General features: G+C 35.6%; 2 protein-coding genes across 3 annotated transcripts in view; one reads left to right on the forward strand and one right to left on the reverse strand.

The window, feature by feature from the left end:
* The first annotated feature begins 1,600 nt into the window (after nucleotides 1-1,600).
* Nucleotides 1,601-24,343, forward strand: part of Setd3 (SET domain containing 3) — a 32,088-nt gene continuing 9,345 nt past the window's right edge. Inside the window, exons 1-4 of the mRNA XM_074090150.1 lie at nucleotides 1,601-2,052; nucleotides 2,780-3,001; nucleotides 4,303-4,391; nucleotides 5,144-5,283. Of these exons, the coding sequence (XP_073946251.1) occupies nucleotides 1,752-2,052; nucleotides 2,780-3,001; nucleotides 4,303-4,391; nucleotides 5,144-5,283 (752 nt within the window). The 5' untranslated portion in view covers nucleotides 1,601-1,751. The remainder of the gene's footprint in view (nucleotides 2,053-2,779; nucleotides 3,002-4,302; nucleotides 4,392-5,143; nucleotides 5,284-24,343) is intronic.
* Nucleotides 5,309-18,179, reverse strand: LOC141429700 (uncharacterized). Of its 2 annotated transcripts, XM_074090148.1 has the most exons (6): nucleotides 17,565-18,179; nucleotides 9,528-10,430; nucleotides 8,784-9,086; nucleotides 7,058-8,306; nucleotides 6,385-6,969; nucleotides 5,309-6,308 (listed from the first exon to the last, which is right to left on the reverse strand). In XM_074090148.1, the coding sequence occupies exons 1-6, from the start codon at nucleotides 17,709-17,711 to the stop codon at nucleotides 5,797-5,799; spliced, it is 3,699 nt and encodes a 1,232-aa protein (XP_073946249.1). In that variant the 5' UTR covers nucleotides 17,712-18,179; the 3' UTR covers nucleotides 5,309-5,796. The 2 variants fall into 2 exon arrangements, with proteins under 2 accessions (XP_073946249.1, XP_073946250.1); XM_074090149.1 differs by lacking the exon at nucleotides 8,784-9,086.

The following is a 24,343-nucleotide window of genomic DNA, read 5'->3' on the forward strand; positions in this document are numbered from 1 at the left end:
TAATGTTCATCATCAATATCGTCTATTGAAATACGTACGTCTAGGTGCTGTTGTTACGCGTCCCCAAAGAAAGCCATCCCTACATCGCCTGCGCCCGACTCCTGCGATCTTCACCTGGTAATCAGGTCAGGTCATCTTATGGAGAGCCGGCCTACGTTTTCCAGAACATGGACGCCACTCAAGAACACATATTCCTCAAGCAATGTAACTTCGCTACTTGGGTACTAACATATGGCCGAGTTGCCATTGTATTGTTACTTTTTAGGGTAAAAAATAAAAAAAAAACCGGCCAAGAGCGTGTTGGACACGCCCAAAATAGGGTTCCGTAGCCATTACGAAAAAATTAAGAAATATATTTCTAAATATTTCGTATTTTATACGGAATCTTCCAAGTTTAGATATATTTTATACCTTAGGCTGCTATTTACTCTTAAAGTACTAATAATTCTCAAGCAAACTTAGCTGTTATAGTTTTCCTTGTAAGTTTGATATACTTACTACCATCCTGAATTTTGCAAATTTTTCCGCCCACCGGTTTAGATTTTAGAGGGGGGGGCTCGATTTTAAGAAAATTTGCACTAAAGTTGAATATTTCGCAAACAAATCGCTGAATCGAAAAATCGTTTTAGCAAACCCCTAATGGTTTTAAAACACCTATCCAACGATACCCCAAACTATAGGTTTGGATGAGAGAAAAAAACACACTAACCTAGAAAAAAAAATTTTTTATTGTACCATTTTGTAGGCATAGTTTACATAATATATATTCCTGCAAAATTACAGCTTTCTAGCATTGATAGTCCCTGAGCAAAGCCCCGGACGGACAGACCAATAGACAGACAGACATGGCGAAACTATAAGGGTTCCGCTTTTGCCATTTTGGCTCCGGAACCCTAAAAAGCCGTGATGGCCTAGTGGTTTGTCCTATGACCTCTTAAGCAGAGGATCGTTTAAGCCCGGCCTCGCAACTGAGTTTTTCGAAATTCATGTGCGAAATATACATTTGAAATTTACCTCGAGAAGGAAAACATCGTGACGAAGCCTGCACACATTGGCGAAGAAATTTAATGATGTGTGTGCTTGTTGTTGTTGAAGGAAATAACGGCCCAAGGCCCCTCATTCTGAGAGGAGGCTGTGCTCTGCAGTCTGCAGTGGGACGTAATAAGTCGAGACGAGATGGTGGTGGGATTAGTTTCACTGAACGCCACTGGTTATGGTTTTTTAACCGAATTTTGATCTAAGTGTAGGTACCTAAGCAATAACACTTCGAACATCGCTTATTGTGCGACAATCGCGGCGAAGATTCTAAATCTTAAAGGACGTGGCAAAGAAATTAAACTAACATGGCCATCTTGCAAAACTTTACTTTTTACAAATCGCCGTGAATGTCGCTATTGTATGTGAAAGTAATATCAATCTTTGTAAACAGAAAGCTAATGTCAAAACTGTCAGTGAGAGTCTATTCCCATAGATGCTAGTTTCCTGGTAATGTATTTAATTTATGGCCTTCTGTGAGTAACTTCTAACCAATGCTCAACAACATAGAGTTGATTTCAACTTGTCAACTTCTTGAAACGTAACTAAAAATAACCGCCGCCAAACTGTCGCCGTGTCATGAGAATTGTCAAGTGTCGTCTTTCAGGAAAACAAATTTACTCAAAATTAGTAAAATTAGAGACCTATTTTTAGTATAAAGAGTTTATTATATTTCATACAACTTTATTTTAATATCTGTATTAAATTAAATCACAATGGGACGTAAATCTCATTCAAAGCAAGCTTCTAAGAAGACGGGAAAAGATAATAAACTTATACAGAATATTAGAAGGGAACTATCTTCTCGTGTAGATAAATTGTTGAAATTGACCAGTGTTTTTCAAACAACAGTGAATTTAACAAAGAGTTGGGAGCATCACACTGAAATTGAAGCGGTTCTTAGTGAGATAAAGAATATTGAATCATCTGTTAGCAGTAATAAAGCACCAAAGTCGCGACAGTCCCGGAAAGAGAATTTCTTCGTTTGGCTGACTGAAAATGGGGCAAATTATGAAGGTAAATATAGCCTATACTATTATAACTTCACTTCCCGTTTTAAGCTACATAATAATTTGAAGATTAAATATTTAAATGATGCTTAGCAAATATACAATGTAACCTCATTCTCATAATTATATTTATTCATGAATACTACTATATTTAATGGCTGAATGAGTTTTTCATTGAATGCTGCGATATCATCGTACTAGACTCCCACTTAAAAGAATAGAAATAATATGAGGGCAAGAGATGTTATGAAACTAGTAGGAAAAATTCTGTTAAATAAAATGCTTGAGTACCTATTGTGACATTTAGTACAGATATTTAATTTCTCTTTCATGCGTTTTCCACACTGATCTAATAGAAAACAACATAAAAAAACAAACAGTAACATATCGAAAAACATGGATACACAGAAAAACCAGAAAAAGCGCTGGGAATCAAACTCAGGTCCTCAGCATTCCGTGCTGCGTGCCATACCCCTACACAACCTCTGGACACTGGATTTTGTATTTTCGATGTGGATTTTACAGGATGACTATAAAAGTAACAAAATTTGGTTGAAATAAAAAAAATACAAAAAGACTAATAACCAATCTTAAACAGTAACATGTTAAAGATCATATAAATTCAATGTATTTTGAACACTCACCAGTGGTGAGCATTAATTTAATTTCCGAATTAGACTCTGCACCTATTGTATTTAAATCCATTAACCACACGCTACTTTGCTCTTTTTCAGGCATTGACATTAAACAGTTTGAGGGCTATGACTTGGGCTTGGTTGCGACCAATGAGTTCAAACAAGGTTCGCTGCTGCTGACAGTGCCACGTAAGCTGATGATGACGGAGCAGGATGCCCGAGACTCTGTACTTGCTGACTTCATTGCTGTGGATCCTTTGCTGCAGAACATGGCTAATATTACCTTAGCTTTGTTTCTATTATTGGAGAAAAATAATCCTGGTAAGCAAAATATTATGTAGGCAGGGTAGGCTGTTGGTACTTTGCGCTGCAGCAGCCCGCCACCAGCACTAGCGTTGCATACCCTGAGGCCTACTCCATGTAAGCCATTGTATGTAGGGGAACCAAATGACCCTCAAAATTAGACAAAATAAAACTATGTAAATGCACTCATGCTTAAAAAAATCTGAAGGAAGCCAGAGGCCTTATTGTCAAACGCACTTGGAATCACAATAATTTTCAGCGCTTCTTACTCTCACACGGTATAGGAATAGGATGTAGGTAGAAAGAGATAGTGAATGCGATCGCGAACACCAGAGAATTAAGGCGCGTACAGATTATGCGCGGCAATCACTCGAACATTGGATCGCGCGGCGGCCGCGCGCAATGGAGACAGGGTTTCCGCGCGCGGCAGCTCGAACCTTGCCGCGCGGCGATTTGAGCGCTGTCGGTTTTTGAGTCTGCATCAAAGAAGCTTCGATCACTGGCGCGCGTGCAGTTTGGACCGTTGTGTTGCGACGAACGTGGCTTAGAACGAAACGAACGAACGCCACGCGCTGATTGAGCTGGATCGCTTGCCTCGCGCAGCCGCCGCGATCTACCTAAATTCCATCGAACATTTGCCGCGCGAGCCAATGTTCACGCGAATACTGACTGGTGCGGCTGCCGCGCATAATCTGTACACACCTTTAGACAATACCGCCACAGGACCAAAGAAGTTTGTTCTCTTCTCTCTATTATGGAGTACTTCTGTGGTCCCAAATGATGGGCTATGGAAAAGTAGCATTTTTTTTTAAATGATCTTGTAGTTCCTTTTAAACTCGCACAACTATAAACTAAAAACAAAACCTGATTTGATTTGAACTGGAAATCTATGTTAAAGATCAAAACTAGTTAGGTTGTCCCAATAGTTTGATTTATCTTACAAATTGATATAGTCAATGTAACATACGCTGATCAGTCTGGTATGTTGTTTCATTAAATCATGTGTTAATTTTGTTTGACATATAAGTGGATGTATAAAAAGAGCACAGCCACGTTTACACTGACTTGACTTGACTTTTATTAGGTAATCTTGGTATTCCTTAATATTATAAGCTGGTTTTTTTTTTACTTGTCTGTATCTGCAAATTAGTATATAATAAAATCTATTTAATAAAAGAAAAATATTTCGTTATTTTAAAAAAATATATTATATTCCATTTAGAGGTTGATGTGTGTTATTACCGGATTTCAATATTTTATCATCCAATTTCACACTAATAAAATAAACTCTTCCTTATATTTATATTATTTCATTCCAGAGTCATTTTGGAAACCATATATTGATGTCCTGCCTGACAAGTATTCCACTGTTCTTTATTTCACACCAGAAGAATTGTTAGAACTGAAGGTTAGTATCAATATTATTTCTCCAATTAGAAAATTATAAATGCCTTGAAAAAATATTTACCAAAGATATATGAATAACCATTAAGAACCATTAAAGACAGAAAAGTTAGATTTTCTTTGCATAAACTTTACATTAGTTTCATTTCAATTACCTGTTCAATATTTCTTGAGTGGTACCTACTCATATATTTGGCAAACAGGCTTTATGAATGACTATATTATTCACTTATATTTATTATTACTAGTGAAGCGAATTCTAAGGTAAGGAGAATGTTATAAAATGCAGGGCCATCTTTCACCTATTAGAGGCCCTGGGCACAACATGCTGCATGCATTCGGTAAGCCTAATTTTCAGGCGAGAGTTGAGTAGCTATCTATTATCGTTTGGTAATAGAGTAGGAGGCCCCAATCCATCGCGGGGCCCTGGGCACATGCCTAGTGTGGCCAGTGGCGTAGCGTGGACTAATTTAGACGTGGGCGAAGTTGTATCAGCGAGACCCTTTTCTATGGTTGCACACATTTAAAGAGGCCTCGTGAGGCCCTTTTAAGTACGAGGCCGTGGGCTAGGGCCCACTCCGCCCACGCCTAGTTACGGTACTGAGTGTGCCCGGTGGGGAAGAGGGGCCTGATAAAATGGTATTACAAATGTTGTAACATATGTATTTTGTCTTGGTTTATCTTACTTAATTGTTGTGAAGGATAATTAGTTAGATTAGATTAAATTGAAGCATGATATATATTACATTGTTTCAGCCATCTCCTGTGTTCGAGTCTTCCCTCAATCTGTACAGAAGCATTGCGAGACAATATGCATACTTTTACAACAAGATACATATTCTAGATTTACCTGTGTTAAAGTCTCTACTAGAAGTATTCACGTTTGAAAACTACAGGTAAGGTTTTATATTTAAACAGGGATTCATCGTTTATTTTTATTTTTAAAAAGTTACAAAAATAGATAATTATACCTTATGCCACATTGCACTTGCCACATAATACTGAAAATTCATAAGTAAAATAAATAGAAACTTTTTTTTATAAAATTCTAACTATCCTTCTCTTAAACAGCCAATAAATAAATTTCCTTTCTATAATTAAGTCTAAAGTTGCACTAGCACCTTAAAAAGATTATTTATTTCACTGTAAACTCTTACCTAATTTGTGCATGACATATTACATTTCCACATCCAACATTCTTAAAATAAAAAATGCGTGTGCAAACTAATATAAACTTAAGTATTTTAAATTTCAATATCAACTGAAGAAATTTATTAATTATTAAATTATTATTATACATTAGCCCTTATATATAAAATCAGGTCACTCACTATTTAATTATTATAATAAGTATTCATGTATCAAAAATTATTTTGCAAAAAATCTTGACAAATAGTTTCAGTCTAAGATTATTGAAATGGTTTTCTTAAGGAATTCCACATGTAATCTGGTGAATCTTTACCATTGTGAGAATCTAATGTACTCATTGTATAAATATTTGAGGTTGAAATCATGGGGCTAATACTTCGACTGCTGCAGTTGTTTTTGTGACCCTTCCTGTGCTCAAACACAGGAGAAGGAATCCGTTCATTACAGAAACTATCCTTCTTCCGTAGCCTATCTCTTTGTTGCTTGTATCTAAATGCAATATATGTTAATAAGAACAGTAATGTGGCAAGGCCTAAAATGCTGGCTGTGGCTATCGCGACTGATCTGGTATTATTGGGTATTTTATTCAGAATACCTGGTTTGTCTGTAATGGCTTCACTTGTCTCATACATTCTGACTTCTAGTTTTTCGTCTGATCCAGAAGCTATGTTGCTATCAAAGTCTTTTAAATGCTGTAAATCTTCCAGAATGATTAAACCGTCACCATCCACATCTTCAAGATTTATCTTGTTCTTATCTAAAGGTAGAATATCTGAAAAAAAAAACAGCTTCTTAAACTGACCCAAGATATTCAATAATGTTTAATAAATCAATTATTTAATGATTACCTTGAGTTACTGACGTTAAATCATCAATCGTAGTGCTTATATTGTGCTTGTTAATTAACGTCAATAATTCATTCCAACCCCGTATGTCTTCAGTGTCCCCTAATACTCGACTTTCTCGGTTAGCATCATTTGTGATCGTTGTATTCACACTGATAACCGAACTTATGTAAGGTGTTCCATGTGAATCTTTTCTTATCTCAGCGTTGTCTATTTTTTCATTTTCAAGCTTGTTTTTGAATAGTGATATGATACCCATGTTTTCTCCATTTTCATTGACATTGTTACCAAAATCCATAACCACTGGAATATGCATGTTATTTCCTTGGGAAGAGGTTGCTTGTGACGTTGGCCTGGCAGTAGCGTCATATGTATTAGCTTCTAGGATAGCTCGCAGTGGATACGTCTCCTTCGATATGGGCTCTAAGGAAGACTTTGTCAAGAACGGTTCGGGCGGATTCGGTTCTTTCGAAGCATTATGGAATATGTCGGCTAGATGAACGTGGCTTGATCCTCGTTCCCTGTGCATCACCAATTCACCCAGAGTCATATTTCGCTCTAGGAGTATTTTTGCAAGTCGTTCACTGGCTAAAAATAAATTATTTCATTATTTTAAAATCAGCTAGTAGAAAAATTATTACTTCTAGAATTGTTTTTGTAATTTAATCATACTTACTCATTCTATCATTTAATATTTCATCAATTTCGACTTTAGCCGATTGCGCTGTGGTACTTGCTGATGTAGAACTTTGCGTTGCAGAAGGCAACGTATATCCAGAGGTAGTAATTCGTATTGACTTAACTTTATCTTCTACCGTTGTAGGGGAATGCGTGGTCATGAAATCTTCCAATTCTGTTACATTTTCTGTACTTCCCTGTGTTACTGTAGTTTGGGGCTTCTGCGTTCTTTCTATAAACTCTGAAGCTGACACTAAGTTTGCCATTCCAAAGAAATTTTTCGTCAAATCATCCTTTGGATTTTCCGTCGTGGAACTCTTTTGTTTTAGCCGTTTTCGTTTTAATCTGTTATTAAATGCCTGACGTCTTAGTGCAAAGGCATCAGCAGCAGGCCTAGCAATGGGGATAACTTTAGGTTTGTCAGCTTCGGTATTTATTTCTGTTGGTATAGCTTCCATGGTTATTGTAGTAGTTGGCTCAGAGGTTGATATACTGATAGTCTCAACTTCATTATCCTTGCCGTAACTTTCTTCTGTATCGCTAGATGGTGAGCTCAAGGAGTCCAAGCTATCCGAATCCATTACTGTAGTATCGTCGAATGCCTCTGTAGTTGTTGTTGTTGGAGTTGACTCCGTTGCCTCGGGTGTAGTAGTACCATCGTTTAATTTACTTCGATTTGTCATTATTGGAATTATTTCTTTCCATTCTTTTAATTTTGACATATTCCGATGATTTTGGAAATATTTTCTTGCACTTAATGCTATTAAATCTCTACCTAATTGAGCTTTAATAGTACTATTTAACATTGGTCTCATTCTTAATTTTCTACGAATACCAATTGGGAAGTGACGGTTGGTGATTATTCGTGGTATGTTTCTAACGTGTTTATTATCTGTTTCTGTTTCGGTACTATTATGACTGGTATAGTTTTCAGTTTGAATTGCGGATTCAATGTTATCTTCATTTTTATCTAAACTATCTCGCATTGGCTTCCGTTGTGTCGTAGCTTGATTTCTTATTATGTATCTATTTTCAACTTCTTCTTGTTGATCGTTCTCTAGCGAAACATCCTGCGGTGGTGGTCGATCATCAGGAGGTTCTGTATGAAGAGCTAAAATAGCTTCGCCTCTTCCACGCAACAAGTCAGTTAAAGACAAGTTATGGCGCTGTAATATTTCACTCAAACTTGTGCCATTAGATCTCTTTAGAATTTGCTTCAGCGTATAAGGATCAATAGGGTCATAATCCTGTAAAAGTAAAATTTTAATTTTATCAATACCACTATAATAGAGTACAGAAAGAAAGGAGAGTTTAATATGCTATTCAAATAAACAACTTTTTTTTTTCCTTTGCTACGTGTACTGAAATTTAGAAGACTACTTAGATTAATACTTTGCCAACTATTAAAATACAAACCAACCTCTTAATTGTTAAGTCAAAAATTAGTTATCAGAGTAGTAACTGCCGAAATAGTAAATATAATAAAAAACTAATGCTATTTCGCATTTCTGCTCTGTTAGCTATCTACAATATGAGAGTTTAGATTGCTGCTAAGCTCTACTCTACAGCGTAGTAGTTACTAATATATGCATAGGTATCAAAATTATAGAAGTAAACTAGTTGGTTTTATTTGCTCAATAAATACGTGATTATATTCATATCTACGTTTTTATAGTCGTAGAACACTGCAAACTATAATAGAGACTTTGCCACCTGAATTTCACCTGAATATATTCGTCCAATGATTCGAATTCATGTATTTCTTGATCTGAAACTCTGAGTTGAGAACGTATTTTCTCCATCCATTGCTTTGTGTAATGTGAAATAAGTTTAGAACGTTCCACTAGGTAAGTGTACATGTCTATTGTTTTATTGTTACCTATCTTAGCTTGACATTTTTGTTTTTCTATATCAGCTTTTATAATGTCAAATGCTTGATGAGAACCACCGGTGTCTTGCATTAATTCCAAAGACACACGTTGATTATCCATTTCTTTGACTTTGATACCTAACTTCATGATTTTTTCCTAAAAAAGTAGTAGTTTATAAAATGTCATCGTTAGTTAAATGTGTGCATTATGCACGTTCTAGGTATACGCCATAGCTTATCAAGGAGTTACTATACTATTGTTTTAATTTATGGTTATAATTATGGTAGCGTTATTACCAATTACCGAAGTAATGTTCGTAACCAACTCCATGCAATGCAATACATTTAAAGTGAAAAAGGGGTTTCACTTTGTTCTATTTTATTTTATTTTGAGACATGAGAGCGAAAGAAACGAAGAAACTCAGTTTCCTTTTTATATTATTACCAACCATATTTAATTTTAAAAAGGAAAACTATATGGATTAAAATAATAAAAAATCTTAAACGCAGCCATCGTCAGCGTACCTACAATAGTGCATGAATGCATGATAAACTTATTAATTTCGAATCAGTATTATTAAAAAAAAAAAATTGTTACCTGTGCTTTGAAAGTAATAATATCCTTTTCAGTATTTGTAGCAGGTTTTTCATTGGCTTTTAGTCTTTCATTTTTGTTCGTGTTCGTTACATCCTTTGAAAACTCTGCTAATGGTTTCGCTTGCTGATCTTCTTCTTTGGCTTCATCTTGTAAGCTTTGATCAACTGTTACCCCACTGTTATGAGGAGTAATTGGCTTATTTGAATAACCATGATCCTCACTTGAGTCATCTTGTAACTGAAGTTCACTTAGCTTATGGTAATTATTAAGTTTGCGTTCTTGAAAGGGCGTCTCTTCACTTGTCGATATTTTTGATGGATTTTTCTCTTCGTGCTTTCGGTCGTCGTCGTTTATATTATAATCTACATTAGTAGGATCGGGATCGTAATAATCGAGGGCAGGTTTTGGTTTACGTCCATCTTCTGAATCAAAAGTTTCGATGTTCTCTGTAATTGGAAGTTTTTCTTGTTGATCATCGAGATTTTTTTCTTGATGATCATCTTTGGTATCAGTTAGGTTGGGACTCAAACTATCAAACTCGCTGAGTCTTGGGTTGGAATCAATTGTTGGACGCTTTCTCCTTAAACCACGTCTTCGTAAGGGTCTTTCTATAGGTTCGTCTGCCCATCGGTAGGGTCTAATGTCGGGTCTTTTGCGACGCCTTCTTACAGTCTCTGACTGATGGGAATCGTGGGAGTCATGGTAGTCTTTTTCAGGATACGAACCTGGGGGGTTCTCTCTCTGTGTATCGTCTGGTTCGTTCTCAGAAGATATTTGCGGCCGGCGTTTTCGCTTCCGCACAGGCCTCCGTCGCGCAGCCTGCTCCTCTAATGAATCATCGCCCCACACGTCGGCGTGCGTCGATTGTTGTGCCAAAGGTTCCGTGTCGATAGACTTCCAGGGCTGGAATTACAAAAAATATATATTTTTATATATTATAACCATTCATCATCATCATCATTAATTTAAGAGCTTAGCTCTTGTCGGTGGAGTAATCGCCACTCTTATCGGTTCTCTGCCAGCGTTTTCAGCTATAACCATTAATTCTAATAAATTGATACTTTAAAATTATAAACTAAAATTGATCAATTCATTTAAAATTTGTCAGATTTTCAAACAATCAGTGCCTTGTCGCTTTGATAATATAAATTCGCATTTTCTATCGTTCTGCTCACTGCTTGGACAAAATAAAAACAGAACCTTTAACTTTAGTTTGAAAAATATATGGTTTTAAGAAACTTGAAATTTAACAGCGATGTTTCAACTATTATTTATACCACGGTCGTAAACAATCAGAAGGCTCGCCTAATCATAAGCAATAAGGGAATATCTGCACTAAGTGTAACAACTGTCAATAAATAAATCAGCCTGTTCAAAGGAAGTAAAGAAAGCTACCCAAAGCTAGAAAATTACCAATATAGATTTAATTCTGGATTCTAATTTCATGAATCAACACACAATTATAACACAGTTTCAATTTCATTTACAACTACACAAAATCCCACAAGTATTAGTTCACACGACACAGCGACTCTTCATACTGCTTATTTTTCTCGTTCTATTTTGTAAGGGAAACTCGTTACGTAAAGTGTTTAGACGACGATGCACGCTCCATATTCCCCACATTGTTTGCTAAGCGTCGAAAAAGTGTAGTCTTCTGAGAAACTAATAACAATGCTGCAAAGTATTCGGCAAAAACGAATCGATTATGGCGTAATTAAGTGGCACAGCGTGTATATTGACTCTGCCATAGTAAGTTAGGCAGGCCGCTTCGATGCTTACGGAAAGATAGAAAGTATTCCATTTAATGCACTCAGTTTGACCTGTTCCGGTGTATATATTTTAGACGACCAGATGGCCTAGTGGTTAATTGATTTGATCAATGTATCTAACTTATCTAAGTCTTAAAATTTCTGTCATAAAGACGAAAACTTGCCATTCTTATAAAAATATTATATGTTTTATTACTGGCAGTCATCTCATCATGTTAAATTTATCAATTAAATCAATACGGCCAAAGTTACAAAAATATGTTACTTACACGACCTTAATGTTAAGCCAATAAAGTCGTTATACATCGTTCTCTTTGTCATTGACTGTACATGTATATTATTATGTTTAAATAATTTAAATATATTTCCAAAAAAGCCATCCGCTATAAGCCTCACCTTTTGTGTAGCGAATTTGCGGTCTTTGTAGAAATACAGCGAAATTCTTTGTTGTGTGGCCCGAGGACACGCTGTTGACTAACTTTTTAAAGTCGGTTAAAGACAGAGGTACTTGTAAAATATCTTTTACTGTAAAGCAACCAAATGATATTAAGCAAATCCGCCGGTTCCGGTCCACGGACGCAATAAAACCCCTGGAGCATTAAGTTTAATGTGCGGCTGGAATATATTGCACGTAATGTACCATAGATAATGCTTTTCATACTTAGTCGATCATTGATCAAGTCTAATCCAATAGTGATCAATAATGGCAAATATATCCAATGATCTTGATAGGTATTCAGAAAATCTAGCTTTTATTCATGTACTTAGTAATTTTATACAATTGTAACCTCAAAGTTGTTTTTTTAACATGAAAATTATTGAATTTATGTTACATGCATATTCCTTGTTGTGGTAAACCACGAACATTTTTGTCAGTCCTAGCTGGCGATGATTCCTGAGCATCCATTTTGCTCGCTCCGCCTAACTATAATGATAATGTACCTGTATTTTTTTTTAAAGACTTGGACGTTTGTAGAAAGTCATTAACGTTCCATACTTGTAAAGTGACCGCGAAACGTAACATTATTTACTGGTTGACAGTAATGATGATTTAACCAGCCAATGATTACTTTCTATTAAATGACTCTTAAGTATCATCTCAAAGAAGCATAGATTGTGCTTTTGTATTTACTTTTGGGTCTTTGTGCTAACCAAAACAACTCGCACTTGTTTTATTCAAAGCTTCGATAGAATATATTGTCATAGAGTATGAATGCAGCTTTTTGTAACACGTAGGTAGTTAATGTACACATAATTTACATGTGTTACATTACTTTGTCAATGCATATTAGAAAATATTCTCATCAAACATCTGTACCACTTTGATTCATGTTGCAGTTACCGATTACCAATCAATGAAACATATATTTCTTTAAATACATTGTCAAAAAGACATTAATATCAGAAGTGCATTATAAAATTAGCGATTACTTGAAGTAAAATTATACGTTATAAAAAGTTATAGTACGTCATACCATATCATACCATCATACCATAATTATACGCCTTGCCGAATTCACAACGAAGGATTTTTCGAAACGGTGGTAGATTTTTCGATGTTTATAAGTGCTTATTACAGCCTAAATCGAGGAAAGATATTTTAACTTAGATTTTGACTTCTCATCTTTTCTTTCTTCCTTGTGTCGGCTTTGTGACAAGCAGGTTGTATAATTTTCGCGAATCGTAACACAGCTGTGCACCTGTGCACAGGTAAACTGCTAGCTTGGAAATTATACGAGCCACAATTAATAGCTTATTAGCCCGTCATGCAGCCACGTGCCCACAAACATAGGTAATTCAGTTATCTCATCGCTAACGAAGAAGAAAGCTGTTACAAAACTGATGCCATAATGCCGAGAGGAAAGTTGAAAGCGTATACCGGTTCTGTCGGCGAATCTATGACCGCCGGCCGGTTTATGGCTTATGCAAAAAAGGTCATGGATCAGCTTAGGTTAGGTGTGTAATCTTGAATACCTTGAATAATAATTAGTCTACTACGTTATAGTTTGAGATAATTTTAATGATGTAATAAATTTGTCGTTTAACTGTAACATTTTTATCTAATGTGTGTAGATATTATTTAGGTACGTCCCTAGAATACAAACTGATGTAAAGTATAGTAGATGATTTTTTGTATGCGCATTACGGTAACAATTACATATGGAATTGGTATTTTTTTTTTGTTTTAGTGTTTGGAATAAACACAAATATGACACAAATATCTTTAAAAAATCGACAGGCAATTTATTTCGCATTAATTATTTGTTTGTTTCGATTTACTGATAATTACGACAGGTAACCTTAGATAGGTATAATATGTGCATATAGCTTCCTGACATTTACAATTCAACACACATTTACAGACTACTAATCTTTTTTTTTCTTTACTTCACGCACTGTGCGCGCAAAATTCAGTGGACCTAATATAACACACGGTTCAACGTTCTTAAAGTTTAGGCTTCTCTCCGTCTTGCGTTCTAGTTTGCTAATTACCTACTGCTGAGATCCAAATTCACATCTGTTGAAATGGCAGACTTGCTTAGGTACTGGCTTACTTTAGGGTAGGTATCTAATGCTTTTGATTCGGGAATTATTGGTGTTTTAAATAGGGAAAGAGGGAGACTTTATAGGGCCCTTCTAAACAAGAACTTAAACGTTAACGTTTGCTTTAACGACTGTATACAAGTGACAACACAAGTGGGTTAGCAGTCGATAAGATTAAAAAGCCTCTTTACAGTCAAAATAATAGAAGCGTATGTGCAGATCCAGTGTTATGTTTTTCATCGTATTTTGTCGGCTTAGTTTCCTCAATTAGCTTCAGTAAACTTCAGTAAGCTAGTAATTGAGCAAGATAATAAATACGAACTTTTCTGACAACATACGATGGCTTATTCACTGCATATGTATGTTTTAAAGCTCATCCTTTCAGCGTACTTGATCTGACCGTACAATGCAAGCAACTTCATTGTAATGTTTATAATGGAATGATCCATCCTAATTGTTTGTTGAAGAATAACAATAACAGAATCGCGTACTAAAATGTGTGCAGTAGACTTGATCACATCGTCTTGGGTTGCGATCACAGCCATTATGATATACTTAGCCGAAATGCTGCGATAAACATAATATAAGTGTAACCTTTCAAACTATTGTTTTTAAACAACAACAACAACAATTTGTAAACAATTTTAACAAATTTTCAGTATCAAGTAGGTAAATACAAATACCTTGCTGAATGCCTAAAACTAGGCATAAATGAAAAAAATATATAGGTACGGTCTCCAGCACCAATATCGGGCAAAAAAGTGGGCATAAATATCTGATACGACTCTATTTGTAGGGCCGGTAGGACGAGTTAAATATTTTTGCACGCTCCGCTGTAGCAGTTATTAATGTAGGTGACTGTACCTACACAATGAAGGTGAAATAGATAAACTATAAAATTGTCAAGTATTACAACACAGGCACCTTACCGACATTACATCAATCTACTTAAAACCTTTTTTACTGTAGCGTCATCATAAATTATAATGCTCCTGTTTATTTAGCCGTGTTCGCACGATTTGGTCTTCAATTAATTTAATGATCGCTCTGTCATTACTTGAATTAACGTGTACATGTTAAATCGCGTCATTGGCGTGAATGCACTGTGTAATTGCCTCAATTTGACTAATTGTAAGATATATGCTTATGCACGCTCCACTTGCACGTCCCGGCTCCTCCCCCGATTTCTAGACCGTCCAGTTTCTATACAGGTTGGTCTGGTGACCGCTTCCTATTTGATCTTTTCTATCCGGTTTAAACCGCTTAAGCTTGTGATAAACGTTGGAATAATCGTAACAGTTATACCTCCGTATGAGCATATTTATATTTTGATTTAGTTAATTAAGGCATTAAATCAAAAGAAAAATGTGTTTGTTGTATAAATAGGCCACACAAGCCTCTTTTACACTTTGTACGCTTTCAAAAGCCGTTATTGCCAAAAATAATACGCAGCAAAATTTTCAAAATTCTTTTTTGAACTTTTTTTTTTTCAATCAAATTATTTATTAGCTACCTATTTAACCACTAATAAAAATCTAACGAAATGTGGAATTTGATTATTATTTTTATATTTTTTGTAAATAATTAAGTAGGTATGCAGTGCAGTAGTATGTATGTAGGTATGTATGATAATGGTATTAATTTAGGTATTATCTTTGAAATCAAATTTGCTGCAACCAAAAAGACAATATAAGGATGCCTAATAGACTCGATCAATTTTAGAAAAGACATGAGAAATCGCATGAAACTTCAATGTTTTATCAGTTTCGTGTTTGTCGATCGTAACAACTATTATTATAAAATTTAAGTTACGATTCATGATTTCCGCTACATTAACCAACATGACTAAACTGAATTATATGAATAGTTTTAATCTAGAACTATGATGCTCTACTGCTGATATCCTTTTAAAATACATTAATTATTTTTCAATCAGTTCAGTATTAGCCACGCCTGCGCAGCCAAAGTCCCGATCCGCCTTAAGCCACGACTTATCGTTGTCATCAATTCGATACAATTATTACGCAACATTGAACTCTGTTAACAGTTACATAACTAAACTTGGTCGTCAAAGAATAAGCATTCTTTGACAGGTGTCACGATAATTACTTTTGATAATCATCACTCATCAGCTGAATATGTATTTTCTTTGTGATACAGCTGATATTAAGTAAGCTATAATTTAGAAAACTTTAAAGATCGCTTTTAATGTGGCATATTAGATTATACCCACGGCTTTGCCTATATTACACTGATTGTTTCTTAAAATTTTGTTTCATACGGATTTTTTCCGTGACAATTACGAACACAAAACAAATAGTCCGAATCTCAAATATGGTATTTGATTTTTAAATAGATGATTATATGCACGCAGCAGGTTATAGAAATAAATAGATACACTATACATACATGTAGATATTAGGTACATAAAAGGTGTGTCACTTGGACTTCTTGAGCAGCGTTACATACATACATATCACATCTATGTTTTGTGCATACTGCATATACCTTTGGACTGAAAACTAATAGCTGTCTATTGGTTTGAGCTGTAACTGTAAGATAGACGTTCCACACGTAAACATGATACATTAGATCAGGTACGGCAAAAATAAACAAGCAACAAAATAAAGTAAATAATCTCATTTCCGTTGGGTATGGCAAGAAAATTATACAATTGTGTTTATCCAAAACATATACACTGCGGAAGAGAAAAAAACCTTTGCCCGTAATGTAACCAATGTACGAGTGCATTTCAGCTCTGCATTGTTGTGAGTTGTTAGTTGATTTGTCTACAAATGGACTGCATAGACCAAATGCAAACTTTCATTGTTATGAACACGCGTTTAATTTACTCAACAACTGCGCTCGACAATGAAAACTATGGATGATAGATTGGTAAATGGTCATGCGTTGGTTTTGAAGAAATCGTTTAATGCCTTGTAACCATGGCATTGTTCGCCACCATATGGTACATACATATAGCTTACTTTTGGTTCTTTTGTTTCTTGTTAATTTTATTTTACATCTGGAACCCTAGAGCGAGGCCACATTGGAGATGTCACGCCCAAGTGTAAGTACAAATAGGTTATCATTAAATTCGTTTTCAGGATTTCAGACAACTATCAAAGCTCTTATAGGTAAGCTACATGAGCGTACCCCTTCAGGTATAGTCATTCATAACTTGATTTGAAATTATATTTGAACTAATTTAACTTTAAATTTTGGCTATTTTATAAAAACCAATTGGATTAGTATCCGATATCTAATTTTAATTTTAGATTTGTAAGTTTATAGTTTTACGGTGAATTGGATGTGTATATTTGTAATGCCATGTAAACGTTATGATAAATAAATAAATTAATTAAACATAGATTTTCTGAATAGCCACTATAAAACAATTTGCAAAAACTGTTATATTCTTACGTGTTGATTATTTCTTAAACATGATAATTAAATAAAATGAAATATTATTTCCCTAAATTACAAACACCTAAAAGTCTTGTGACCTAATATTTTTGTGAAGTCGTTTAATAAATAACTAGGAAATTATGGGCTCACTAAGCTTAAAAAATGAGCTGGTAATATTTTTTTACATACATTAGATAAAAAATAAATTTATGCTCGAAAGTCTCTTACTGCAAGGAAATAAAATTAAAAACAAAAGCTAAAGAAGATTAAATAATTCTGGTATATATATTCATCATCTACCAATTGTAGTTACCTGCTCATAACTGGTTGTCCCAGGATCCACAGCCCTGGGCCTGAGGCCTCTTCTAAACTCAGGGTCCAGATCCTCAGCCGAATGTACGATAATCACCATAGCTGCCAGGGTGCTTAACAAGGGCATGGTGAACCTCCAGACACCCATAATACACCAACAATAGCAGCTCAATCTCAGTAATCACCCCTCGCAGACACTCGACACTGATCACTGCACCAATCCTTTAACTATTTTTTTAATTTTCTTTTGTTGTTTATTTGGTCAAGTATTTAATGCACGTTCTATACTATTTTTAAATTTCGAAAATCCGGCAAAGGCTCTAAGAGTAGAGATAAGAAAAGATGGAAGGAAGCTGAACGCCTTCGGCCGACTCCCGCGCACTGCTCGATTTTTCTAAAACGCTTCAGATAAAAGAGTTAACAGTCAATTGTTTTTATTTATAACACGTCATAGCTGTTTATAAATCGTTAACGGCAACTAGTCCGACGAAGATTGTTATGTTACTGATGAAAAATGCAAGATTTCTCGTTGAGGTTTCCCGCGTTTTTTTGTGTGTGTGAACGTGAAAGTGACTAGTGCCTTGCACGTTAGCGCGCGGCGGTGGAACCCGATCGAGTGGCGCGCTGAGACGGACCGACGGCTTAGCCGCCACCGGGTGCATAATTTTTACTTTTGTTTGGATTTTGAATGAGAACAATGGCTTGTCATTGGAAAATAACGCGGATTGTAATATCGAGCCTTTCAACGAAAACTATACTCGTAGTAAACAAACGCCGCACCTACATAAGAACATGAGCATCTATAGGTTTATTTGCTGACCATTCGTCAAGCATAATACAACAATAAGATGCATATTGTAAAAATATTATCGTAGAAAACATAAGAACGACTAGAGCAGCTATGAAATCAGTGCAGCAGAACACCGCTTTACGATAGAGAATATGCATATTGCATAAGATTGATTTCCATTCGTCATATCTCGCTCACGTAGAGCTAAGCAAATATTGACGGCAAACGTTTATGGTTAAATAATCGATGGTGTCACATTTCTATTCAAATGTAAAAATCATCTTGGAAATCTAGTCTTCAAGAGCTCTACCTAGAGACAAATTGAGAACTTTTCCTTCGTTACAAGTCTATTATAGGTAATAGGACTTTTATCATCGGGCCTTCATTTTAGACGTTGTTCTCTCAACTATTTAAATTTTGTATATAATCAAATAAAATTTCACGAGATCTCAAAACTGACATGTACATTTATAGATTTTTTTATACATGTAAGTTATAAATAGGAACCCTTTAGGAACCATTCATAAATTACTCACTATTACTTAATATTCTTGATAAATAAGTAAGTTTATATAAATAGGCATAGTAATCTCTGAATATTGCCTCTAAAAAAGTATCTCTTAATTAACTGAAAAAAAAAATATTATTAACTTCACCAGTAAAGGAATCTTTGTATTTGACTATCAACCACTTGCTATTGACGGGAAACTTGACATTTATGCGTAGTTTGGATGACGATATAGTAATATGGTACCATCGAGCTGATCTGATGATAGTGCCGTAAACTAGGCACTGAATCTTCGTAAACTAGCTGTGCATGGGCTTGTTAGAATCGTCTTAGGGTGTATTTCGACCAAGAATGGGATTCAAGAATGGTTTGGTATTCAGGGTCTAATGAGGGAGCAGTAAGGCAGGCACTGGGACAGAGTTGAGTGCACAGGGTGCTGAGGGTAGGCAACGCCAGTAGCTGCACGCAAGTGTAGGGCACCACAAGTGCTAGTGTAAGTCTCATAGCAACGCTAGAGCTGCCTACCCTGATGGTAGGCAGCACTAGCACTGCCATAAGTGAGAGTAGACAACACTAGGGCAACCATTAGGGTACGCAGCGCTAGTGTTGTCTATATAATGTTACTGGTACTAGCGGGTGCGTGCGGATGCATATATGCTACAGACGCTCCTCATTGCCCGTCCGAACTCTAAGACAGAACAACGTGCAACGTAACCTACTCGTGATCGAGCTTGTTACAATAATCTTAGGGTGCAAATTGACCAAGAACGGTATCCAGGGTCTATTGAGGGAGTACATTTATTAAAATCTTGTACACATTAAAGCATGTTTTCGGTATTTTATTTTATTTCATTTCACGTCTACTCCTTTCCTTGGTCCATGCTACGCCATGAAGCTGGATCACACCAAGTTCAGCGAGATGTGAAACGGAATGTGGGCACGCGACGCGCCGCCTGCGCCGCGGTATGCCGATCGCCACAGCGCAGATCATTGTTATTGTGTGGTATAATTAAATAATTGACACGGCTAGCGGTGCTTTGATTAGTTGCGACTATCATAGTCGCCGTTCTTTGCGGTTTTTGAAGGCGACGTACCTAACTGACTAACGCTTGATTGACGGGAAAATTCTCTTAAATTTTAGCGATATAGTTCAACACACCCGGAATCATAATCGCTTTCACCACTTCTTTCCGTCAAATGGTATGGAGGGCTAGTCTATAGTATAGCACGAAGGTAGAAACAGATGGCGAATGCGATTCCGATTGCGAGTGCCCGCGCATTTGATTATGGTAATACAGCCCCTGGACTTAATTGGACTCGACTCGGCCAATTTCCTAAGGTAGGTAGGTAATAAAAATTGTGTTACACTTTACATGTATTGTCATTGTCAGAAACAAAAAAAATAAATCGTGTGAGCATCGTATCACGTTTAACATTGCAGTTGTAGGAAAAGCTGTCAAGTGTCAATTACTTAAGATCTCTAACTAGAATGATAATCGTAAGCGTTAAGAAGCGTGTGTAGGACATTTTATGCGGGGCTGACACACAGGGCACAGTAATCATGTACCATTTATTTTCGAGCTGTTGCGCGCGCCTTAATCTACGAAGAATTCGTTTATCGCACGTCTTTTTCCTGTGCGTTTTTTTTTTGTTTGTGGACCCGGTATTACATGTACTTTAAAGAAAACAGAGAACTGCATCCACTCATTTCGTTATAAAACGCACCTATTATAGGTACCTACATTCGGTGTCGCATCGCTTATTAATTGCAAGAAGACAGTTTTTGCACAATTTTACATTATTTCCTCATTATTCCTACCCGACGAAAAAATCTATTCAAACTATTCTTCCTAGTGGCGACAACCTTAAACATTTCAACGTTCACGCCTACTTGCACGCCGTCATTTCTCTTAACTGTTTTCTAGCAATATTTCGCTAAATTATACGCGTTACGCAACCATTTCTAATAGGCGCAACCAAATATTTCGATTGAAGTCCGAAGTGGGCTTTTGAGCCGCAATACGCTTTACTATAAAGTCGTCAACGAATGTCACAGTCCATTTTTTGGGCATCGTGCGTATCGAACCGTTACGACGTCCATGCAGTCTTATTTAGGGTGTCATTATTTGTTATGTAAAATGTGTATAATGATTAAATCGTTTCGCTTATCGACTTGTTTACAATGGTATGATGTATCACAAACAAATAAATAGATGTAGCAATTTTTTTATGGTCTGGTCTGAACGACTAATTAAACATGGAAACTTGACATTTTGGGTTTGTGCCAGTTCCATTTTGCCTGTCGTGGGATAGGTACACAGATTTCAATCGAATACAAATGCCTAAAACATGTGAAACTTTTAACCTCAAAATAGAATGTCTCACAATTCAACATGAGTTCTAATCAGGAAACCATTATGATTTACATAACATTATAAAGATGAGACTTCAGATAGCAAAGTCGACCAGCGAACAGCGGGGTGGGTGGGTCATTGTGGTGCCACGTTCTCACGCATCACTTAGCTCTTACTTTCAGTCCACATTATCGTTTATTGAGTGAGATCTTCGTGTGATGAAAAAGCTCGTTACGTAAATATCACGTACGATCGATATAGAACATCTGAATTAACTTTACTGACTAATGGGTTTATGTAACGCGGATTAATGCTTAATCATCGTGTTTAAAAATTTATTGTGAGAGATTTCGATTTCTTAACTTGTGAACAGCTGACCGAACTACGTCTTCATTACATTAAATTAAAAATTAAAATTAAATTAAAAATTATTACAACCAAACACGTATAATGCATGAGGATTGTGGAGTTTTACATCTATGAATTCAATTACATCTCATTTCCCTTATTTATTTTACTCTACATATTATGTATGTAGACTCTACATTGTAGAGTGTAGACTAGACATTACTAATATCTTTTCTTTGTTTTCGGGAATAAAAACCCACTTTAAAGTTTACAAAACTAAATAAAAATATGGTTTTTTTAATTTACTTCAATTAAATACATATATAGCTTTCTTACGATTGGTTCTCATATCTTATTGTCTTAACTGGAGAATATTATGCCTTGACTCCATCAAAAGTATAAGAAAGAACACGAAAGAAACATGTTAATATGGGTAAAACGGTTTACTAATATGTTGCATAAAATCGAATCTCATAATTTTGTTTCGCAGAATCATCATATCACCGAATTACTTTTGGCATACATTTTTTCTCATACTATCATTTCTCATATTTTTTTAAAGGCGAATATTAACATCACGTAATATCGATGAGAATAATATTTATATGTTCGAATAGTTGCTACACAGAAAGACATATCTCATTATATTACTTTGCATAAAGATAATAAAAAGCAGATAATATATAAATATGTGTATTTCGAAACGATCTCGGAAACGGCTCCAACGATTTCGATGAAATTTGGTATGTAGGAGTTTTCGGGGATGAAAAATCGATCTAGCTTGGTCTAATATCTGGGAAAACGCTTGGTACCGAGTTTTAGCCTGAGCGGAGCTCGGTCGCCCAGAATTATGTGTCATTACGGTTTTGAATCTGACACTGGCTCAGTATAATGCTGAAGCGTTAAAACCAGCGTTGTTTTAATTGTAGTTCTATATTAACTTAACCTTTATTGGCAGCAGTAAGATTCTGGCACTTCGCCGCAGTTCTATCCTTAACCCATGCTTATGGTAACGGTTACTTCCTTTAACTATGTCATTACGCCATGTTAAAGTCAGCGCTATTTAAAATTCCGTGTAAATACAATAGTCCAAACTAGTATTTTGCTATGCCATTATGCCATATAATAATCGGCGTTATTAATGTTCTGCTATTTAATATTCTGCAAAAGTATATTCGGCGATTTGAGTGTTCTGATATGTAAATTCTGAGAAATGACTATTATTCGGACTGATAATTATGCAAACTGATGATTATGCAAAAGTATCATTCGGCTAAAAAAAAAATATGAGATACCTGCTATGCGAAGTGTAATTCGAAGAATCGATATTAAATATGCAAGATAAAGGGAACCCGGGTAAAACACCTCCTGTAGCGCGATTTGTTTAGATGTAGGCATATGAAGCTCTTCATTATTGTTTTTCTAATTAGACCTAATAAGTTTTTGGTAAAAAGTTCATTTTTAATAAAAGCTTTTTTGCTGACTGTACTTTTTGTTGATTGTACTTATATTGTCACCCAAACTACATTTGTGTACCAAATTTCAAGTCGATGCCATTAACCGTTGAAGAGTTCCGTCCTGTGGAGACGATCCTGGCTGAACTACCAAAATATCACTGCCAGATTATTGTATTAACACGCAATTCACATAAGCTAAATTTCAAGTCAATCCGACAACTGGAAGTTGGTCGAATTTAACTTGCAAGATTTGATTACAGACAGACAGACACAGACATACAACGGGACAGGTGAAAGAAACTAAATAAAAGCTTGTAAAAAAAATGAAAATGATCATTGTGTCGGTTTTTTTATCCACATTTACTAATATCAAAAATGCAAAAATAACTGTCGATCTGTCTGTTACCTATTCACGCTCACATGAATCGATTTAAATTACATTTGGCTATAGTTTGAGACCATAAGGTAGTTTTTATCCCGGAAAATTGCATAAATAGTTCCCGGGAAATAGCGATAAACGAATTTTTGGCAGACCTATAGCAGGCGAAATCGCGGGTGAAATAGTAGTAGCAAAATAAAACCACGTAATAACTTGTGCACACTTACCTAATCAAGAAAAATGTTAATATGAAAGCAATAACTATAAGGTAGATACACCTTAATATACCTACCTAACTTTATTTTTTGTAAATGCATGTTATGTGCAATCACTGTGGCGATCTTTTTACCATTTTCTTCGCTTTCATATGTTCCATTGTTGTTGTAAATTGCAAGCAGATGAACTCAGGAAGAATTTTGTAAAGAATCCGCTAAGTATTTTCCGTTTAAGTTTGTCACAAGATTTATGCAAGAAATAGATACTTATGTAACGATGCAATTTTCTGAGCCGTAATTTACTTTCATATTTCCTAGCACTTACGTTCGAATGCCTAAACCACAGCAAAGTATTTTGCAGGTAATCTTTAATATCTGTTATTAAGTTTTTACTTCGTAAGAGGTGTTATAACCGCCGTAACTGCATCCGTAAATGCGATGAGTATTGGGATTTTAGAGGACGTCCGATTTTTTTAATTACGCAATTAATCACTTTTTCATGCTTCATCTTTATTTATTACCAGGCATTTTATACTCGTCGGGAGCAATTGAATTACAGCTAAGTATACAAATTAAAATCCGCTCAGTGTATTATGAAAAGCAAATATGTTCGTCCGGTAAAAAAAAATCTGTTTATAGATTTTTGTCGCTGTTTTGTTCTAGTGTAATTTTTCATACATTATTCGGGCCTTTATTTACTTGCCGAATAATTAGTTTAAATTATTATTG

The sequence above is a fragment of the Choristoneura fumiferana genome, chromosome 7 (genome assembly GCF_025370935.1).
Source record: "Choristoneura fumiferana chromosome 7, NRCan_CFum_1, whole genome shotgun sequence".
Classification (NCBI taxonomy): Eukaryota; Metazoa; Arthropoda; class Insecta; order Lepidoptera; family Tortricidae; genus Choristoneura; species Choristoneura fumiferana.

Bases quoted from the DNA above. Each gene is read 5' to 3' on its own strand.
- LOC141429700 (XM_074090148.1), bottom strand. From the start codon at position 17,711: ATGGGTGTCTGGAGGTTCACCATGCCCTTGTTAAGCACCCTGGCAGCT. The intron at 10,431-17,564 runs GTAACTACAATT...TTGTAATTCCAG, and splicing joins GGACAACCAGTTATGAGCAG to CCCTGGAAGTCTATCGACAC. The intron at 6,970-7,057 runs GTAAGTATGATT...ATTTATTTTTAG, and splicing joins AATATTAAATGATAGAATGA to CCAGTGAACGACTTGCAAAA.